A 19166-nucleotide genomic window follows, 5' to 3' on the forward strand; every position below is an offset into this window, starting at 1 on the left:
CATGCCTATCTAATAGGGTTGGATCGATATTGGAATGTTTTTGAGTTTGATATTGGCAACTGCTACCTCTGTACTGATACTGTAGCAATATATAAAGACATCTATCTCTCTCTTTTTACTTTTTTATTTACATAATTTTAGATAATTACATATTTATTTATGTTTACTATTGTTTTAGAGAGCAACACAGTATTTGACTGTATCTTTAGTCAAGCAGCTTGATGTTCAGTTAGATTTTATAAATACAGAATTTGAGAGTGACTTGAATTGGAACCAAAGAGAAAGGGGAAAAAATGCACAATGACCACAGAATTATGAATGAGTGTACAAAAAAAAGAGTTCTGAGATTTGCTTTCATGATTAGAAGAAAAGCTCTGCTGTGTTCTTTAAAAGATAGGGATGGAGCTATGTGGTGACCGGCAAGTCTTTCTCAAGCTGGTGGCTGCCTGACAGGTCGCCCTCTTTCTCCTCTCGCCCCGTGCTCCAGCTGGGCTGGGCCCCCGCCAAGGTCACTCAGCCAGCCTCTGACAGTTTGGACAGCACCCAGAGAAGTCCTGGTGCAGCGGCTCTCTCCCAAATGCTCCTCTCCAACACTGTCATCACCTCTGCCCTTGCCCATGCCCTCGCCCCAGGCTGGCATCTCATCTGGTGGCATGTGGTTCCCCTAAATACATCCCGCCTAGCCCATTCACCCCTTGCCAACCAAACTGGTGAGACCACTGGTGTCGGCTGCCTTGTGAAAATGGTTCCAATTAAGTTTAATCTCATTAGCTTGAGATCATCAGTCAGAAGAGAAATATTTTTTGCAGTAGTGTTTCCTGCAGGATTGAGTTCTCACGGCAAGAGACACGGATACCCCTAATAATTTTGGACTATAATTATAATAAATAATTCTAGTACATACTACATTATTATATGTAAACATTATAATACAATATATTTAAATAAAAATATTTTAATTAAAAACATATATTTTAAATTCCTTTAACATTATATAGCATAATGTAAAGAAAAAAATTTATTTTTATGAATGACTAAGGATAATCAAAATTAATCATGAAGAAGTGCGGCTCCTGAATTGCAGAGCAGGAGACACCAAGTTGCAGTATCTGTTCCATTTTTCTCTACACAGTTTGATGAAATGAAGAAGTAGATGCCGAAACAAAAAAAAAAATCATTACCCTCGACTAAGATTAGCTAAGCAATAACTTCAAATCATATTGTATGGATTTTTCCGACCACTAAAACTCCTGATATATTCATCCTACTTGCTTCATGCTGTCATGCATTAGATTGCCATTTGATAAATAATCCTCACTTAGAGCCACTGAATGCAAAACGATCTGACTTTATGAATCATTTATCACATCGTTTGATCTTTAAGAACCTGAAAAAACATGAACCGTTCGTTGTTTTCCTGTTCTCTGTGTGTGTGACTGTTGCCATAGAGCACGTCACTATAATTTATTCCCCCAGCTACTTGGAACCATTAGCAAACTTCCAGGAGACCAATTAGCATTGGAAACCCAATGGTGAGGCTGTGGTGACAACCTCCTCAAACTGCGAAAGAAATGTTATAAACAAACTGGACCCCAGGAGCCAGCCAGGTCCGGAGGGAGTCCCGGCACCCGTTCGCAAAAACAAACCTTGGCGGAGCGTCTGTAATGTGGCCTTAATGGCGTTCCCTCCAGGGTCAGAGCAGGCTAGCCCTGGCTTGGCTAATGACGAAGGGTCAGAACCACGAAAACAAATGCAGCTCCTCCAACCTCCAACCCCTAAAATGAGCACAGGACAAGCTGTGCTCCTGTACAGAGGCACCGGCTCTGGTCGCTCCTACTGATTAGTCATAGATTGGGGAACAGATGCTTTAAGAGCTACCTACTCAGCTTGCTATCTCTACTGTGGCCCTCACTAGTCCATCAGACAGACCTCTGGTATCCTGAAGTAGATTCACTCAAAAACTAGAAAGGTGGGTTTATCGGATGAGGGCACAATATCAGAGTGGAGCTTATATAAAAAACAGCTTTCAAAGCTTCCCTGGGGAATCGTAAGACTAACATCAGATAGAGTGGAACATGCTGAAGGAGTAAGATAAGACATGAAAAGATAAAGAAGGACAGAGAGAATGGATGTCAATAGAGGCCTTGTTTTCAAAGGGCAAGTGTTGTAATTACCCAGCCAGGCACAGAAAGGATGCGGCCAGGGCTAATCATATGCACCAGGCTGCCTGACTGGAGGGTGAGAGCCGATGGCAGAGCTCTCCAACACAACATCCTCATCCAGACTGGCGGACAGAGACCAGTCCGTGCCCACTGTGCACTGTGCGCCATGATTTTGTAGATGCGCCATGCCAACTAACCGCTGCGATGCCTCATTTGGAGACTCTGAAGTGCCAGTTTCAAGTCATTGGGATGAGCAGGAAGGACCTTGAATGGTTAAAGGCAGACCAAGTCCAGTCCCATGATAAATTACTTCCTATAGTACATTATAGAGCACACATTACAGAGTTAAATATCTTTAATTAAATTTTAATTATTTTAAAGGGACTTTTTTTCAACCCATAAAAAATTCACTGTTATTTGTATGGTAAAAATGTACATTTAATCAACCCATTAACTTGTAGTCTTATTCCTAAAACATTACTTGAAAATGTATTACCTCTTACCAAATTAAAACCAACATAAAAAGATTAGATAGATAGATAGATAGATAGATTATCTATTATTTATGATTTATTTTATTTATTTATCTATTATTTTATATATGACGCCAAAAGCAACTGACAGGAACAATGTAATAAATAATAATAATATAAATTCATTTAAAATTCTTTAAAAAATTATCAGACACTGGTAATATACACTAGTATACTGTATATAATATTTTTGTATACATTTTATAGAAATTATTTCTCCCGAATATAAGTTAATTTTGAATGGTTTCCAATTGAGATGCCTGTTAGCAGATGGTGTAGTTACAATGTCTATGGCAAAATGGGCCTAGCTAACCAGCCAAATCTGAAACAACACTCCTTAAAGTTCCTGGTGACTGTAAGTATGATGTTCATGTGGCAATATTGTAACTCTGCTTACAAGAGATACCAAATAATCTGTCAAAGTCTTTTGCTAAGCTCATTTACCACAAAAAGGAAATGATCTCCAAAACTAACACTATTTATTTAAACTGAAAGGGACCATAGGACACTCATCCTCACATCTGGGACAAGAACATCAAAAGTTTGCTATGAGCAGCTGCTGTGCTTTCTGTATGTTGATGGGTGTTGCAGGTGAAGCAGACTCCGTCAGGGCCCTGATAAAGAGTTCTATCACCTGGGAGTGAGAGACAGGGGAAATATCTCTCATCTCGCTCTCATTAGCGAATGGAAACACACCATTCATCAGGGGAGGCAGTTAATAATCACACTCAATCACGTAATGACCAACTCAAACTGAGCCATCATTATGGAAATGGAACCTGAATCGAAATTATCTCAGAGAAAGCCCAGTTCCTTGAGAGAGAAAATAGCACAGAGTACCCAGCATCCAGTGCTGTGTGGTGTAAACAGGTGAGTTTTCTGGAAGTGATGATGTCCACTTTATAGGATGAAGCATTTGTGAGATTTATGTAGCGCTGGTGGCAGCCAGATGGAATCACTTCTGTGATGAACATAATTAGCAAAGTCCATCTTAATGATTCAAAATGTGTTGAAATTCCCATCAACACTTTAATAACTCTAAAGGCTCCCCATAATAATTGACTGTCTCTGTTCTTGGCAAATCTCTGTCAGAGCAAAGCAAAGAACATTAACATTAAATATCTAAAAAATATCGGACGTGAATTGAATTGGTAGTCTTTTTTTTCTTCTAGCCAGATATAGTGCTGCAGGAATTATGCATTTTTGTAACCCAAAATCCGGAAAAGAGTTGCCATTTAAGCACTTCTGGATCCATTGTCCAAAAGTCAATAGGTTTTTTTAAATGGGTTTTTGGTTAAATGCCTGAAATAAGGTCTGTGGTTAACACAAGCTCAAGATGTTTTCAAGTTTTATTCTACAACATATACTATAACAGTATTAACCCTTGTGATTTTACTTGTATTGAAAAAGGTGGATGCCATCAAGTGGCTAAATGGAACTACAGAGGTTGTTGGGGACAATAAACGTCATCAAACTGAACATGAAAACTCATCTACATACTAGCCCATTTTTACAGCCTCACTGTGTTTATAATTGCACTCTTGCAAACTATTCTTACTCAAACTTTCAGGGAAAATGTGTTTTAAACAAAGACTAAAATAGCTGTCAGCTTAATGATGGTTATGTTGAAGTCATGCAACCGTGGTGCAGTTTGTTTATAGTCTACGCTTGGCTTTTTACTTTTGGCAACTGTATTTAGCCTTTAAAATTCATAAAAGCTGTGTCCATTTGTGAAGTTTATCATGACGAACAAAACATGTAAGAATCATAAACCTTTGTTGGTCACAGAGCTTATTTTCCGTAATAATCCAAAAGCCAATGGAAAAATCTTATTGGGTTTTTTTCGAGGGAGCCGGGGTGATGCTAACTTTAGGGTTGGCCTAAAATAAATATATAATCACTGCTACACTCTATTGGAGGATTTACATCTCCCACCGGTCCTCAGGTGCCCAACGAAGCCCCATCATTTCCCCTCACTACATTATTAACTCTAAGTTAGCCCCCTGTTACCCAAGACACCAGCATCTGAGCCCCCTTAACTTCCTCGACCCCCCAGCACTGCTTCCCTACAGATCCTCACCCCCCTCCAATGGCCATCAGACAAAAATTCATGGACAATACACCTCTATCCAGGCCTCCAGCCACGCAAGCCCACTGTGAACCCATAATTACACTGCATTAAGGTCAATGTAATGAGGAAAGCCCTGTAGGACTTCACAGTGGAGCGGGAAGAATCGTGTAGGCCTACCTATGCAACCCTGCGGTACACCCGTGAGCTGAACTCCCAAACCATATGTTAATATTCTTCTAAAGCCTCTCTCACATAGTGATACTGAATCATGATCACTAATATGAGGTGTAAGATATTTTTTCATGTTAAATAATAAAAAAGAAATTAATAAGGCATTAAAATATGCTTCAAAAACTGCATGTTACATTGTCTTCAATTGGTTGGTGCTTTGAATATGAGCAGAGCTGTGTTTGTTATAGAAGTCTCAGGTTGTTCTTATAAGAAATGAGAGGTAAATATTTACTGACCTGCACATGATCTCATGGGTGAGGAGAACGCGACACATCTCTGGGTTTTTGTCTTGGCCTTCATAAAGGATTGGCTAAAAGGACGAAAGAGAGACAAATTCATGATTTCCACAATTATTGTTTAGGGGAAAAAAAGTTAATTTGATGCAATGTGACAACTTGCCCCAGCAGTGCTTTGAATGCGTTTACCTCAAAATACACTACTGTTCAAAAGTTTGGGGTTGGTAAGATTTTTAAATGTTTTTGAAAGAAGTTTCACCAAGACTGCATTTATTTGATTAAAAATAAAACATTAAAATAGTAAAACCATTAATATTGTGAAATATTATTACAACTTGAAAACAGTTTTCTATTTTAATACAATTTAAAATGTAATTTATTTGTGTGATGGCAATGCTAAACTTTTAGTAGTCATTATTCCAAACTTCAGTGTCACATGATGATTGTTTGTAACATTATAAATGTCTTTATTGTTTGATTTGAATTTTTTATGTATTATTGTTTTGTGAATTTGTTGAATTCTTATTTTAGATTATTACTGAAATTTTGATTGCTCAAGATGTTCAGGATGCTGACACCTGGTCATTAGTCACGTTTTTGGTTCGAAGCATGCTGACAACTTTAACATATGCTAAAAGCTAAATCTGGTCAATGGTGGCTGGACATATGCAGCAATCTGAGGGGGATCCAGACTCTGCTGGGGCTAATGTGGAGTAACAATCTTCCCGTTCACCCTATCAGCATCCAGCCCGAGCAGCCAGATGGCCAGCCAGGCCCCAAAAGAGAGGCCTCCTCCCAGGCATCCGTCATCAGGCTGTCATGCCTGGCCTGAATGACGGATGATCGGTGAGTATCAAGGAAGTTAAAGGACTCACCCCCTTCCTACCAGACCTCATCCCCATGACCAGTGAAGATGAATCCATCATAAACACACACACATAAGGAACGCACAACACAATCCACCTCAAACTATCCTCCATCTTACTCGACTCTGGTCAGTCGGCCAGACAGGGTTGACCCAACGCCCTAGGGAACAATACTTTTAGTATAACGACCACTTCTACATTATTGATCTATCTTTCCGCTGCCTATGAAAGTCTCTTCCTCTTCATCACCATCCTCCATTTTTGTCGAGGGGGGAGGAGATTTGGGATCGGAGGGGGTCAGGAGGTGGATCGGGTCGATATTTATTCATCATAGTTCTTGATTCACTGGCGCCAAGGTAGTGGCCCCACCCCGGTTCTTCAAGCTCATCTGACTCCAGTGATATGGAATAGTGTTACAACTCTTCCATGAACTCCAAACATGCTCTTTCCTGGCACCTTAATTAAGTCATCTCACCTTACAAGAAATATTTCGATTAGCAGTACAAAACTATTTCACTAAATTAATTTTAGGGAAACGTTCAAATTGGAGGCGGCTTAACTCAACCAAGATCCTTCTCAATAAGAAGAAAAACGGGTTGTTCTCGATCAATATTTACAGCTTCGCTGTAGATGCGCATATGTAAAGCCTGTGTGCGCGGGTAGGGTGAGGGGGGATTTTACAGGCATGTACAACTACAGCCCTTTTTTGTCGTCGGGAGGATTATTGTCTCCAGCATGTCGGCTCTGCAGCGACATTAAGGCCTATTGATTGGTCTCCAGGGTTGATGCTTTGTCGAGGAACTGGTTGCCATATTGATCTGAGAAAGGCTGACACACAGTGACAGTGGGACCTGCTGGGCTGAGGAAAGGATAGGCCATACGAAGACCGGGGGGGGTTGAAATCTGGTCCATTTCATGACGGAACGAAGAACGCAGGTGCAGGACTGAGTTGAGAGTATGAGAGGCATCTCTAATGGGACATTTATTTGTGCACGGGGTCCATCACATGCACTTTTAGTCAAGTCAAATTTATTTATTATTTATTTATTCGTTCATTTATTTTTAAATATGATATCTTCATAATCTATAGATTTACTATTTAGTAGATTAGAGCTGGCGATAATATAATTTACATTTTGAGACGATACAAGCCTTCAAAGAGTTGAGATTTGCTATAAAGTATGCATTGCCTTCCATGAATATATGTATCCAATAAAGTAGGTGGTATATATATTCAGCCTTATATAAAGACCTGGGTGATAATAAAGTTACATTTTGCAAAAAAAAAAAAAAAGAAATCAATCAGTTGAGATTTGCTATATTGCTACATTGCATATATCACTTTTTTGTGGGTATACTGTATGTACACAGATAAATTTGTATACTTGTATATCAAACTTTATATAAAGAGCTGGGTAATATAGTTACATTTTGTGACAAAATAAATATATAAAAATATGAATATACAATGACAATACAACAATAAAGCAGTTGAGATTTATGATGCTGTAAATACTTACAGTATAGACACACTGCATAAAACTTTATTAATATTATAAATTTGTTCATTAATTTGAGTTATATGTTTGTTAAGTGGTTATATTTACACTTTATACATTTTCTGAGTGGAACTTTCTGAGTGGAAAAGAATTTCAAAGAAAAAAATACAAATCTCAAACCGTACTCACCTGTTTAGTCATGGAATCTATTAATCGAACAAACAGATCCTGTTCTGTCCTGATACCTGGAGGTTTAAAATGAAATAAATTCATATCAGATACAAAAACATGCATCTCGTAAACAAAATGTTCCTCTTATGCTCTGCGTATGATAAAATCCTGCTCAGTTGCATAATAAAAACAATCATATGTGCCATATTTCAACTCAAATACTAGTAGAATCAAGTGTGTGTTCAAATTAAAAGGCTCTTTGAACAAACAGAGCAGAAAGCCAGTCCCAAATGCAAAGCCCAATTGTTTTGAAAAGTCTACATAAAGGGACTCATTTCTTATGGAAAGTCTTGGAAATTAATTTGTTTTATTATTCTTTTCCCTACAGTGCGTTTATGCGCATTTTGTTATGCTTGTCATGCTGACTGAGCTATTCCGTTAACACTTCTTAGCACTTCTCAGCTGAGCTTCAGAGTTTTTCTATTATTTATGATTTCCCCATCTTAAAGTGTGAGAGTTCACTTTTCTCCTGCCCTGCTGTCTGGTGGATGACAGAGAATCCACATCTACAGACAAATCATTCACCACTAGCTGTTATCAGTAGAGCAGGAGAAGAGAACAGTCTTGAACTGAGACTTTGGTTCCAACTTGTCTTATAGAATACATGTTGAGCCACACTTTATGAAAACGTTTAATTTAATTTTTTAATTTTCAAAGTGGCATTTGTAACTATTTCAATGTATGTTAAAGGAATAGCACACTTAATTTATTCACCCTGATCTCATTCCAAACCCTAACTGAATGCATCAGTCAGATTCATGAACAAATCAGTCTGGGTTTGTGAACAGGTTGAACGGATTCATTGAAAGAATCCCACACAAAAGAATGATTTTGTTCGTGAACTGGATATCGCTACATTTCTCATTAATGGCGTCCTGCCACAAAAAGTTATGAATTCAGAATATATTAAATAATATTGTCCAAGTTGTTGGACCACTTCTGATACTTTCTGAAGCTTGGAAGCTCTTCCTCATTCACTGTTACTGTATGGAACAAAAAGCAACCAACATTTCTTCTTTTGTAGTCAACAGAAGAAAAAGTCATACTGGTTGTGGATCAGTATGAGAGCAAGTAAATGACCACAAAATGTTTTTTTTTTTCAAGATCTGTTCACCATTGAATAATTTAACTATGTTTAATATTGTTATTAATGAAAGTGTTATCATGACAGCTTTATAGGTTAGTAACTTGTGCTTAAAAACATATGTTTTACTATGAAGCATATATTATGCTAAATGTACTGTATATAATATCAGTAAGGCTGTATTTATTTGATTCGTAATATTGTGAAATTTCTTTACAATTTTAAATGTTTTATATTTTCTATTTTAATATATTTTAATATGAACTTACTGTGATGGCAAAGCTGAATATTCAGCATCATTACTCCAGGTTTCAGTGTCACATAATCCTTCAGAAATAATTCTAATATACTAATTTGTTGCTCAAGACTTCTAATTATTACAAATATTGAAAAAAAATGTAAATGTCTTACATTGCAAAATGTCTAAATGTCTTCAGTCACACTTGATCAATTTATTGGATCATTGTGATTTAATTAAATAATTATTTTTTTTAAATCATATGCAAACTTTTAAATGGTTGTGTGTGTGTGTGTGTGTGTGTGTGTGTGTGTGTGTGTTTGTGTGTGTGTGTTTGTGGTGTGTATGATATATATATATATATATATATATATATATATATATATATATATATATATAGATATTAATATATATATATACTAATATATATAAACAATTTAACAATTAATATATAAACAATTTAAATCATTAATATTGACAAGTGTAATATAGCACCTACTCTTTATGTAGCCAGTCTGTGTGTACTTTACTAAGAACTAAGAGCTCAAATGAGGCCTTGTTTAATGTGTCTGTGTGGGTGAGTAGCGAGGAATGACATTAGACATGAGCGTAAACTGTGAAAGGGTGGCAAATGTGTTCAACAGCATGAACTCCTCTCAGGGTAAACAGATGGAGCTCTCAAATACTCTCCCAGATGTGATGAGACAAGTCGCATGATTGTGGTTACATATCGTTTACAGTTGGCCCCGCTCTGCCTTGCAATATGTCTTTGTTATTGATGGGATATGGAAAGGGTTTGCAGGAGCAGTATGGTCTCACCGTTGCTGTAGAGAAGCTGTAACCTGTAGTGGATGCCATTGTTGGTCTTCTCGCCATTGTATTCCTAAAAGAATGCACAAGCAAGTAGAACAATTTATGACAATTGTATGAAAAAGAAATTGTCATCTATTAAAACACTGACCATCAAGACAGGTAATCTCAGCATGTTGACCTTCAGATTAGAATTGTGACTCACTGCTGGTAATGACTCTGCTAATTATGGGACCAATGTCCTGGCAACGATTCTGACAATAATTAGCAAAGACTATGTTTTATTTATTTGGGTTTGACTACCCATTTTTCTATATACTTTTTTATACTTCGTTATAATACTTCTTTACACTGGTCATCAGTTTGGGATCGGTAATCATTTTTTTTGATTTTTTTAATATGTGTCTATTGTGCACAAAGAGTGTGTTTTTTTTTTATTTTAAAAAATATAATTTTTTTGTGTTATAGAGATATTTTTTTATATATATAATATTTTTTAAAATAGCTGTTTTCTATCATAAAATACTTTAAAATGTTATTTATTTATTTTTTGGATTTCTGATTTTTTTTCGTCATTACTCCAGTCTTCAGTGTCACATGATCCTTCAGAAATCATTCTAATACACTCATTTGGTGCTCATGAAACATTTCTTATTATTATCAATGTTGAAATGCTGCTAAATATATCTGTGGAAATCATGTTATATTTTTTAGGAATCTTTGATACACAGAAAGTTCAAAAGAACATCATTTATTTGGAATAGAAATCCTTCAACTGATATTATAAGTCTTTACTGTCACTATTGATCATTTTAATGCATCCTTGCTGAAAAAAAAGTATTAATTCCCTTCCAAAAAAAAAAAATAAATAAATAAATAAATAAAATAATCTTACTGACCACTAACTTTAAATGTAAATTTCTATATAGTTACCAAAGGAGTGCTTTTATGAAACCAATAAAAAAAAAAAAAATTTAAAAATGCGAAAGTTTGTTTGAAGGCTTAATTAAAATCTCTGTTGAGAAATACAGAATCATTCAATTCCAGCAAAAGAATTGCAGTGCATCTAAATTTAAGCCCAGTTTGGTTTCACTCTTTGGACTAAGTGTGAGGTTTACATTTAAACATCACATCCAGGCTTCAGGTGAGTTATTTTACCCTAATGTGACATCAATTCAATGAGACGCAGGAACACGACACACCCACAAATGTCGTCAGTCTTTCTCTATCTCCTCACTGCCAAGTTTAATGGTAGCGTCTTGGCAGCGACCCAGTGTGGAGTGGAGGAGTGTGGGGGGTGGTGCTGGGCGGAGGTTATGGCGGAGGTGAGCGGACAGCGAGGACAGAGCGCTGACCGTGCCAGCTGGACCCCGTCCCATATGACCTGTGGGCGGAGCTGTTCTCTGTAACCTTTTACTGAGAACAACCCCCCGACACACACACCACAGGGTGAGCAGGACTACCCTCCGAAACACACGGCAGGGCTAGCAAGTACAAACACACGACTACACTCCAGAATGGAGTTTGCGGTACATTGAAAAAGCTGATTTTTAGAGTAATGCTTTGGGAAAGAGTGAGATTTATTCCCATGATGCTGATCCAGAGAATTACATTCAAACGATAAGCAAAAAATAATTACATTTAATATTGTTAATGCAATTCTTATGACAAAAAGTGGCCTCATCAGTGCCCCCTAGACATATTATTTGGTACTGAGAATCACAATACTGTGGGATAATGTGAGTTTGATACCCAGTGCAACTGCAGAAAGAAAGAAAATATATAATGTAATATAGAATAGATTTAAAATATAGACTATCTTACCATTATTTCTCACCATATTTATTTATTTTTTATATTGATGAAATTAAAACAAAAAAAGAATACATTCAGATATATTGCTAAAATTAAAATTATAAACATTAAACATTGTTGCAGAGAGTTTGGTAAATGTTCCAATGTTTTATGACTTTTTTTATTTACCAAAAATGCATCTAAAAACTTATTATACCATTGCACGGCACATTCTTAGCATGTTCTCCAAGTTCAATATGCAACACCCCAGCATATCACAAATCCTGTTGCGTTGTGTAGCGGCATCTATTAGTGACAGAGTGCTTACTTTGTCTTTTTCCACAAAGTCCACATAGGAGGTTCTCTCGATCTCGACGGGCTGTCCCTGCCGGTCATACAGGGCAAGAACGAAGTGGAAGAAGTTTGACTTGCGCAGGTTCGAGGGAGGCTGTTTCTCATAATGGGCTCTTGCCAAACCCACACCACTACGAGAGAGAGAGATACAGTGAGATTAATGTACTGTAACACTAATAATCATTCAAAATATGAGCTTGCAGGAACATGAAATGGCAGTTTCACATAAACTACACAAATAATATCACATTGCATATAAATACAAAACATTGAAAAGTCACCGCAGTGTCTAATTTGATAAGTTCTGCATGTGAATCACAACATTTAAAATATGTAAAATGATAAAGACTACAGGAAACACAAACAGGAGATTAGAGCTGTTACAAAGAGAGATAACAGGAAATAACTGAGAGGTGTTAGAAGAAAGATATTTGGCTTGTTTTCTCGTGCCCTGTGTGCCATGAACTCTATTGTCTGCCCCTCTCTGCTCTGCCACCTCAACAATTGGAATCTGGCACTGAGCGGGGGACCCCAGAAGGCACAGTCTGCCTTTGCGGCTGCCAATCGCTACTGGGTACGGCTCGCCTTGGCAACTGCTGTGTTCCTCTTTCCCTGACCTGTCAGTCAAACCCGCTCGGGCCTCCTCAGGGTTCAGCCAATAGAAGCCTCCATCCTGACTCTCACACTTGAGCATCGATTAGAACGCGTGGCAAACAACGGACTGACAGAGACCGAGGAGCTTTGCGCAGCCCGAAAGGAGGAGGCCCACACCTCCACGCCAACCCTGCACGTCCACCTATCAATCAAACCATCAGCACTGGTCCACTGACGCAAATACTGATCATCTTTCCATTCCTGGATCAGTGGACACATGGGCCTCAGAGAGAGATTAAGGCCTGAAGTAAAGAATGGAAGATTAAAATGTAGGTGGTCTATTTTAAAATAGGGTGGTAATGCATGCATCCCTTTCTTCAAGCAGAAACCAATGTCAGCACTTAATCTGACACTTTATTTTACCACGTTAGAAATTAACAAAAGAATACTTTTATTTATATTTATTAAATTAAATGATTTAAACATAATTATAATAAATATAATTATAATAATTAAACAATACGATATACTTTAAAAAAAAATCTAATAATAAATAAATATTTATGTATTTAAATGTGATGTTGCACCACAAGCATCACCAAAAATGACTCTTTCAAACAGGTTTCTCGAACAGATCTGCCACTGGTTGCCAAACAGATCCCACCCCAAATGCATGCTATTGGCTGAGTCAATGTTGCAATTTATTTATTTTTTATTTTTTTTTAAATTAAATCAATCTACAAATGGCTTACATACACTACCATTCAAAAGCTTGGGGCCAGTAATTTTTTTTAATTATTATTTTATTCTGCAAAGATGCATTAAATTGATCAAAAGTGACAGTGAAAACATTTATAATGTTACAAATATTTTTTATAGTCTTTATTTTATTTATTTATTTATTTTACTTTTTCAATACTGGAAAAAGGTATAATGTTTTCCACAACTGTATTCAACATTAATAATAATCAGAAATGTTTCTTAAGCACTGAAGACTGGAGTAACGGCTGCTGAAAATTCAGATTTGCATCAATGGAGTAAGTAGCATCTTAAAATATATTAACACAGAAACAGTTATTTTAAATTGTAATAATATTTCACAATATTCCTGTGTGTATGTGCGTTTTATTTTTTTATTATTATTATTATTATTTAACTGTATTTTTGATCAAATAAATGCAGCCTGTTTAAGAATAACTGACTTTTTCAAAATCACTTAAACATCTTACCAACCCCAAACTTACACAAAGCAGTGTACTGCATGTACATTTCTGCATATTAAGCTGGGACAGGAAAACGTTTTTTTTTTTTTTTAAATAATTAATACAAGAATGACATCACCTCCAAGTCAAAACAAGTGGCTCGTAATATTTATGATTCCTTAAATCATCAAATTAAAAAGCGTTTAAATGCTCACATACATAAATTGCAGCTGTCATTGTTAAGTCTGTTCATTATTTACTCGTTACTCTGATGAGGTGGGCTAAAATACATTTGAATCTCAAAAATATGCTCATACATAAATATTTGTTCATTTGCAGAGCTCGGGGTGGGGAGCCAACGTTTTGGAAAGCGGCCTGCTCTCTGTCTCCGCTCGTTGAGATATTCCCCTGATAGGACATTAATAAAGCCTGACCCCTCCCCAGTACTATTACCAGGGCTTAATGCTTCATTTGTATCCGAGCCTGGTGAAATCTCATTCGCAAAGTTGAGGTTACTACACTGAAGGCAAAAACAGCTTTCACAGAAGAGGCTGTGGGAGGGGGATTCAGGGAGGAGCACTTTTAAAGCGGATGACTTCAACGTAAATGGGAAATCTGATCTTCTTCATCTGTAGTAATTGATTTGCAGTGAAGATCTTTAGCAGTCTGACTGGTCAGGGCGGTGCTAAGTCTGACAGATGCCGTCTAAATGCAATAAGAAAAAAGCATATAAAATAAGATAGTCAAAACAGAGCTTTAAAGATTAGAATTCTACTGTATACTATATAATTATATTATATTATGTCAAAAATGCTGGGTAGTCAACAAATTACTTGTCCACTAACACATTTTTTAAAAATCAAAACATCAAGATTTTAGTAATTTATATATAATTATATATGTATGTATGTATATATATATATATATTATATAATATATAATATATATATATATATATTATATATATATATATATATATAAAATATATGTATGTGTAGATAATATATATATATATATATATATATATATATATATAATTTATTATTTTTTTCCATTTATACTTATTACTATTATTGTATTACACTACAAAAAAAATTAAAACAACAATCGAATAAATAGAAAATTACAAATATAATAGTTTGGTATTAAATATAGCATGTTACACAGTAGGATACATCAACAGTCTGGGCCCAAATACTGTGTCTGCACTGCATGAAATGCACAAGCACACATAAACACAAATTATCACCTTCGCATAGGAGGACAGAATTACAAAATGACACATTTGCGGGGGAGCAAGAGAAAAAAAAAACAGTATCACACTTAAACACACACATATTGCATCAAGAGCTCCTCTCCATTACCCCATCAGCTCAGTTACACAGCCAGGCGTCATGTTTCTGATGGGGTGAGGGAGAGAGACAGCGTTCCCGCATGCTCTTGCAAAGGCACGGATCTTTACGCACAGGAAACGATCGACTCAGTAAGCTTGTTAGTGTTATTATTTTAATTATGTTGATTGCTGCCATATCCACTCCAGCAGTTATGAGGTAGAGGCACGATTGGACGACTCTCACTCGCTCTGTATTGAAATAACTGCTATCGAGGTGATGAACACACACACATAGACAGCAGAGCTGTGTAAATCAGTCGCTAACGGATGGCTACAGCACACGGCCTCACAACGGTCTCCGTTAAACACACTGTTTGACATGTTCACCCACAGAGTGGAGAGAAATAAAAGAAAGAAAAAAACATGCAAGCCAGAAACAACCCTAGTTCTGACACAATTCTGGACGTAAAAACACCCTCCACTTTTTTTTAAATCAATAAATACAGTCTCGCAGAACTGCTTTAACAATAAACCACTCTTAGCAGGAGCTGAAGGGTTTGTAATGATGACATTTCAGAATACAAGAGCGCTGTCTTTCTATGCAGCGGCAGTCGGTGGCTCAGTCTGCAGCCCTTTGCACACTGCAGGCTTAATGTGATACAGCAAAGTCTAATTATGTTAAATGAAAAAAGTAACCCCAGGCTAAAATCCTCACAGCTCAAGGGCCTGAACACTTGAGGGAAATGGATACTAAGACTCAAACACTGAAATCATCTGCTAATGAACATGCAGAGGAGAAGGACTGCCAATACACAGGACACAGCAGGATCTCCTGAGTTATTGAGGAGCTAGTTCACGTGTGTGTGAGTAAAAAGAGGTAAGTGATGCCTTTGCATGTACATCTCAATAAAACAATCATCTCACAGTGAAAAATACTGATTGATCATAATGATTGCAAATTTTTAATCTTTAAATTAGACAGAAACACTGCAAATATGTCATTTAACTGCCATAACCTGACTTATTTCAGAGTAAAGCAGAATATTTAGTCTTCAAAAAATTCATATCAGCTATCAGGATTTGTTCATTACTACAATAGTTACAACTATTTTTTCCCGCCCACATGGCATAGGGTACGTCAGCAAAAAAGCATTTCAGAGGACTATATAGGTATCAACCATTGTTAAAAGAAGCATACTTCACATCAAAATATCAGGTTTATACTGCAAAATTTTTGATCTGATGCTAAAAAAAAAAAAAAAAAAAAAAAATGATCTGATGCTAAAAAAATGTCATATTACTTTGAGCTCTGACGAATCCCAGCTATAAAATAAATACATATACAGTATACAATATACAGTACTAGGATTTTCTAACTGTATCCAACTGTTTATTTTAAATGTGTTTTATTATGTTTTTTTTTTTTTTTTTTTTTTACAATGTATTGGACAAGAAACATTCATTGCATTGTTGAAAAATATAATGAAACAAATTTAATACCTGTCAAACAGATTTTGATTAGGTCAGGAGACCATATTAAATGAATTACTATTACTTACTAATTAAATTACTATTATTATTTATATAATTTAGTGGGAGTCTCTGTAGCCCCCAAAATGAAGTCAAAGAGAGTAAAGAAAATGAACAGAGTCATTCTGATTTCATGTTATCTTTAATGTACACTAGCTTTCAAAAGTTTGAGGTCTGTAAAAAAAATTATCTTATGCTTACCAAGGCTGCATTTATGTTATATAAAATACAGTAAAAACAGCTAGTTATTATTATAATTAAAAAATTGTTTTTATTTTAATGTTTTAAAATGTAACTTATTCCTGTGATGCAAAGCTTAGTTTTCAGCAGCCATTACTCCAGTGTTCAGTTATAATTTTATTATGATAATTTTTTTGTCAATACACATTTCCTATTATTATCAGTGTTAAAAACTGTTGTGCTGCTTAATATATTTGTGGAAACCATGATATGTATATTTTTCCAGTATTCTCCGATGAACAAAAATGTCAAAATAACAACATTTATTTGAAATAGAAATCTTTTGTAACATTATAAATGTCTTCACTGTCACATTTGATCACTTGAATATACCCTTTCTGAATAAAAGCATTGATTTCTTTCAAAAACAGTAGTGGATCAATTTTGTATTAACTGTATTAACAAGTATTCTTACTACTTTACCATGAGGTGTCTGTTAAAATGCCTGCGAAAGAGAGATATATGACACAGGTAGTGTGTGTGTGGCATATGGGTGGCATCACAGACTAAGCCCCACATCTCAGTGACATTAATCACGCCTGTGATGGACTGTGACAGAGGGAAGTCTTTAACTACAGCTCGCCTCTCTCTCTCTCACTATCGAACTAATGAGCCGTACAGCAGCACTCTGTTTATACAAATGTGACGCAGAAAAATCATCTCTGCCCTGGCTGAGAGCCAACGTGCTGATCCAAAAAGTAAATGTAAATCTCATTCTCTCGCTCTTGCACTCTTCCTTGATTTTTTTTTTTTTTCAATTTTCACTTCTTCTTTTCACGTTGTTCCTCATTTTCACTTTTCTCATTTGTTGCATCCATCCTGACAGTTTCCCTCTCACAAAGGCCTTGTCAAAAAGAAGGGTTATAAGGCTGGATGGTATCAGCTGAGATTTGGCCGATAAAGCCACCGCCTTCATCAGAAGTCTGCAATGGGAGATCATTTCCTAAATTAACTGACATAAGGGAATCATATTTAATTTGACCTTTACTCTAATAAATCACCAAATGAGAGAAGAGGAGGCGAGAAACAGAGCACGCTCACCTTACTGTGCTCATCAGGGTACAAGTATTTTGAAGACGGTGGATACTAAGATATGCACATACTCTATGTTTACATGGGGAGTAATTTATGCAGAAAGATACAATTACTGTGGCATACATTTGCTCATGCTTACGAATGTGTGTGTGTGTGTGTGTGTGTGTGTGTGTGTGTGTGTGTGTGTGTGTGTGTGTGCTTGTGTGTTTGTGTGTGTGTGTGTGTGTGTGTGTGTGTGTGTGTGTGTGTGTGTGTGTGTGTGCCGTGCAGTGTTGGGGGCGGCAGCAGGCAGTCAGCATGGCAGCGTTATGTTTGGTTAGCGCTTATTAGCTGTGTAATAAGATTTAATGAGTTGAGGACCAAAGCACTGTAGGAGCACGGGCAGCATATTGGGATTAGAGGAGAGCAGACACAGAACAAGAAGAGGAAAAGAGAGAGAAGTGGAGGTTGTTTTGAAACCCAAATCCCACTTGTGGTCAAACCGGGTCTTTTTTGGTTCACTTGGCCTGTTGCGATGTCATCTCTAGGAGAGGAAACGCAAAAGAAGTGGAGGTTGTGTCTGTTGGTCGTGTGTGGTGATTTAATTGTTCAACACAAGCCTTGTGCATTGTAAATTGTCAAAATGGGCAGTTAGATCCCCCTAAAGTATAAAAATGTGTATTTTACACATGTTATCTGAGGTATAAGTGCTGCGCCAGATGTGCTGATTGTGTTTATGGATAGTCGGCATCTTTGTTTCTTTATCGCTAATTGGATGTTACGATGTGTGTTCGTATGATAAGGTTATTGTTATTGGAATGACGAAGTGCAGAGTGTAATAGAGGCATTTGTCACCGCTGCACAGTAATGGGTGGCTGTAAGTCAAAGGGAACGTGTCGGAGAGGATCTTTGCATAAAGAAAGGCCTGTCATTTCTTCATGATTTCTATTGCCACATAAACACAAACGGCCTGTCTGTCACGTCTCCCAGCGATAAGCTGGCACATACATCACCAGCTGCCTGCATTACTGCCACCGCCTGCTCATCAGTTTTCACACACACAAATATATAAAAAACTAGCACTTTTACAGACATCTGAAAGTAGACAGTGTCTTAACATGCCTGTTCCTGACTGTGTTTCCTT

At 36.7% G+C, this 19166-nt stretch overlaps 1 protein-coding gene across 6 annotated transcripts in view; it reads right to left on the minus strand.

The window, feature by feature from the left end:
• The window catches only part of LOC109102869 (transcription factor COE3-like), a 107033-nt gene that overhangs the window by 72646 nt on the left and 15221 nt on the right, over positions 1-19166 (minus strand). For all 6 annotated transcript variants that reach the window (XM_042769960.1, XM_042769956.1, XM_042769955.1 and 3 more), the window contains exons 2-5: positions 12084-12240; positions 9971-10034; positions 7788-7843; positions 5234-5307 (exon numbers count right to left, since the gene is read on the minus strand). In XM_042769960.1, the coding sequence (XP_042625894.1) occupies positions 5234-5307; positions 7788-7799 (86 nt within the window). In that variant the 5' untranslated portion in view covers positions 7800-7843; positions 9971-10034; positions 12084-12240. The remainder of the gene's footprint in view (positions 1-5233; positions 5308-7787; positions 7844-9970; positions 10035-12083; positions 12241-19166) is intronic.

Source organism: Cyprinus carpio, chromosome A14 (assembly GCF_018340385.1).
Source record: "Cyprinus carpio isolate SPL01 chromosome A14, ASM1834038v1, whole genome shotgun sequence".
NCBI lineage: Eukaryota > Metazoa > Chordata > Actinopteri > Cypriniformes > Cyprinidae > Cyprinus > Cyprinus carpio.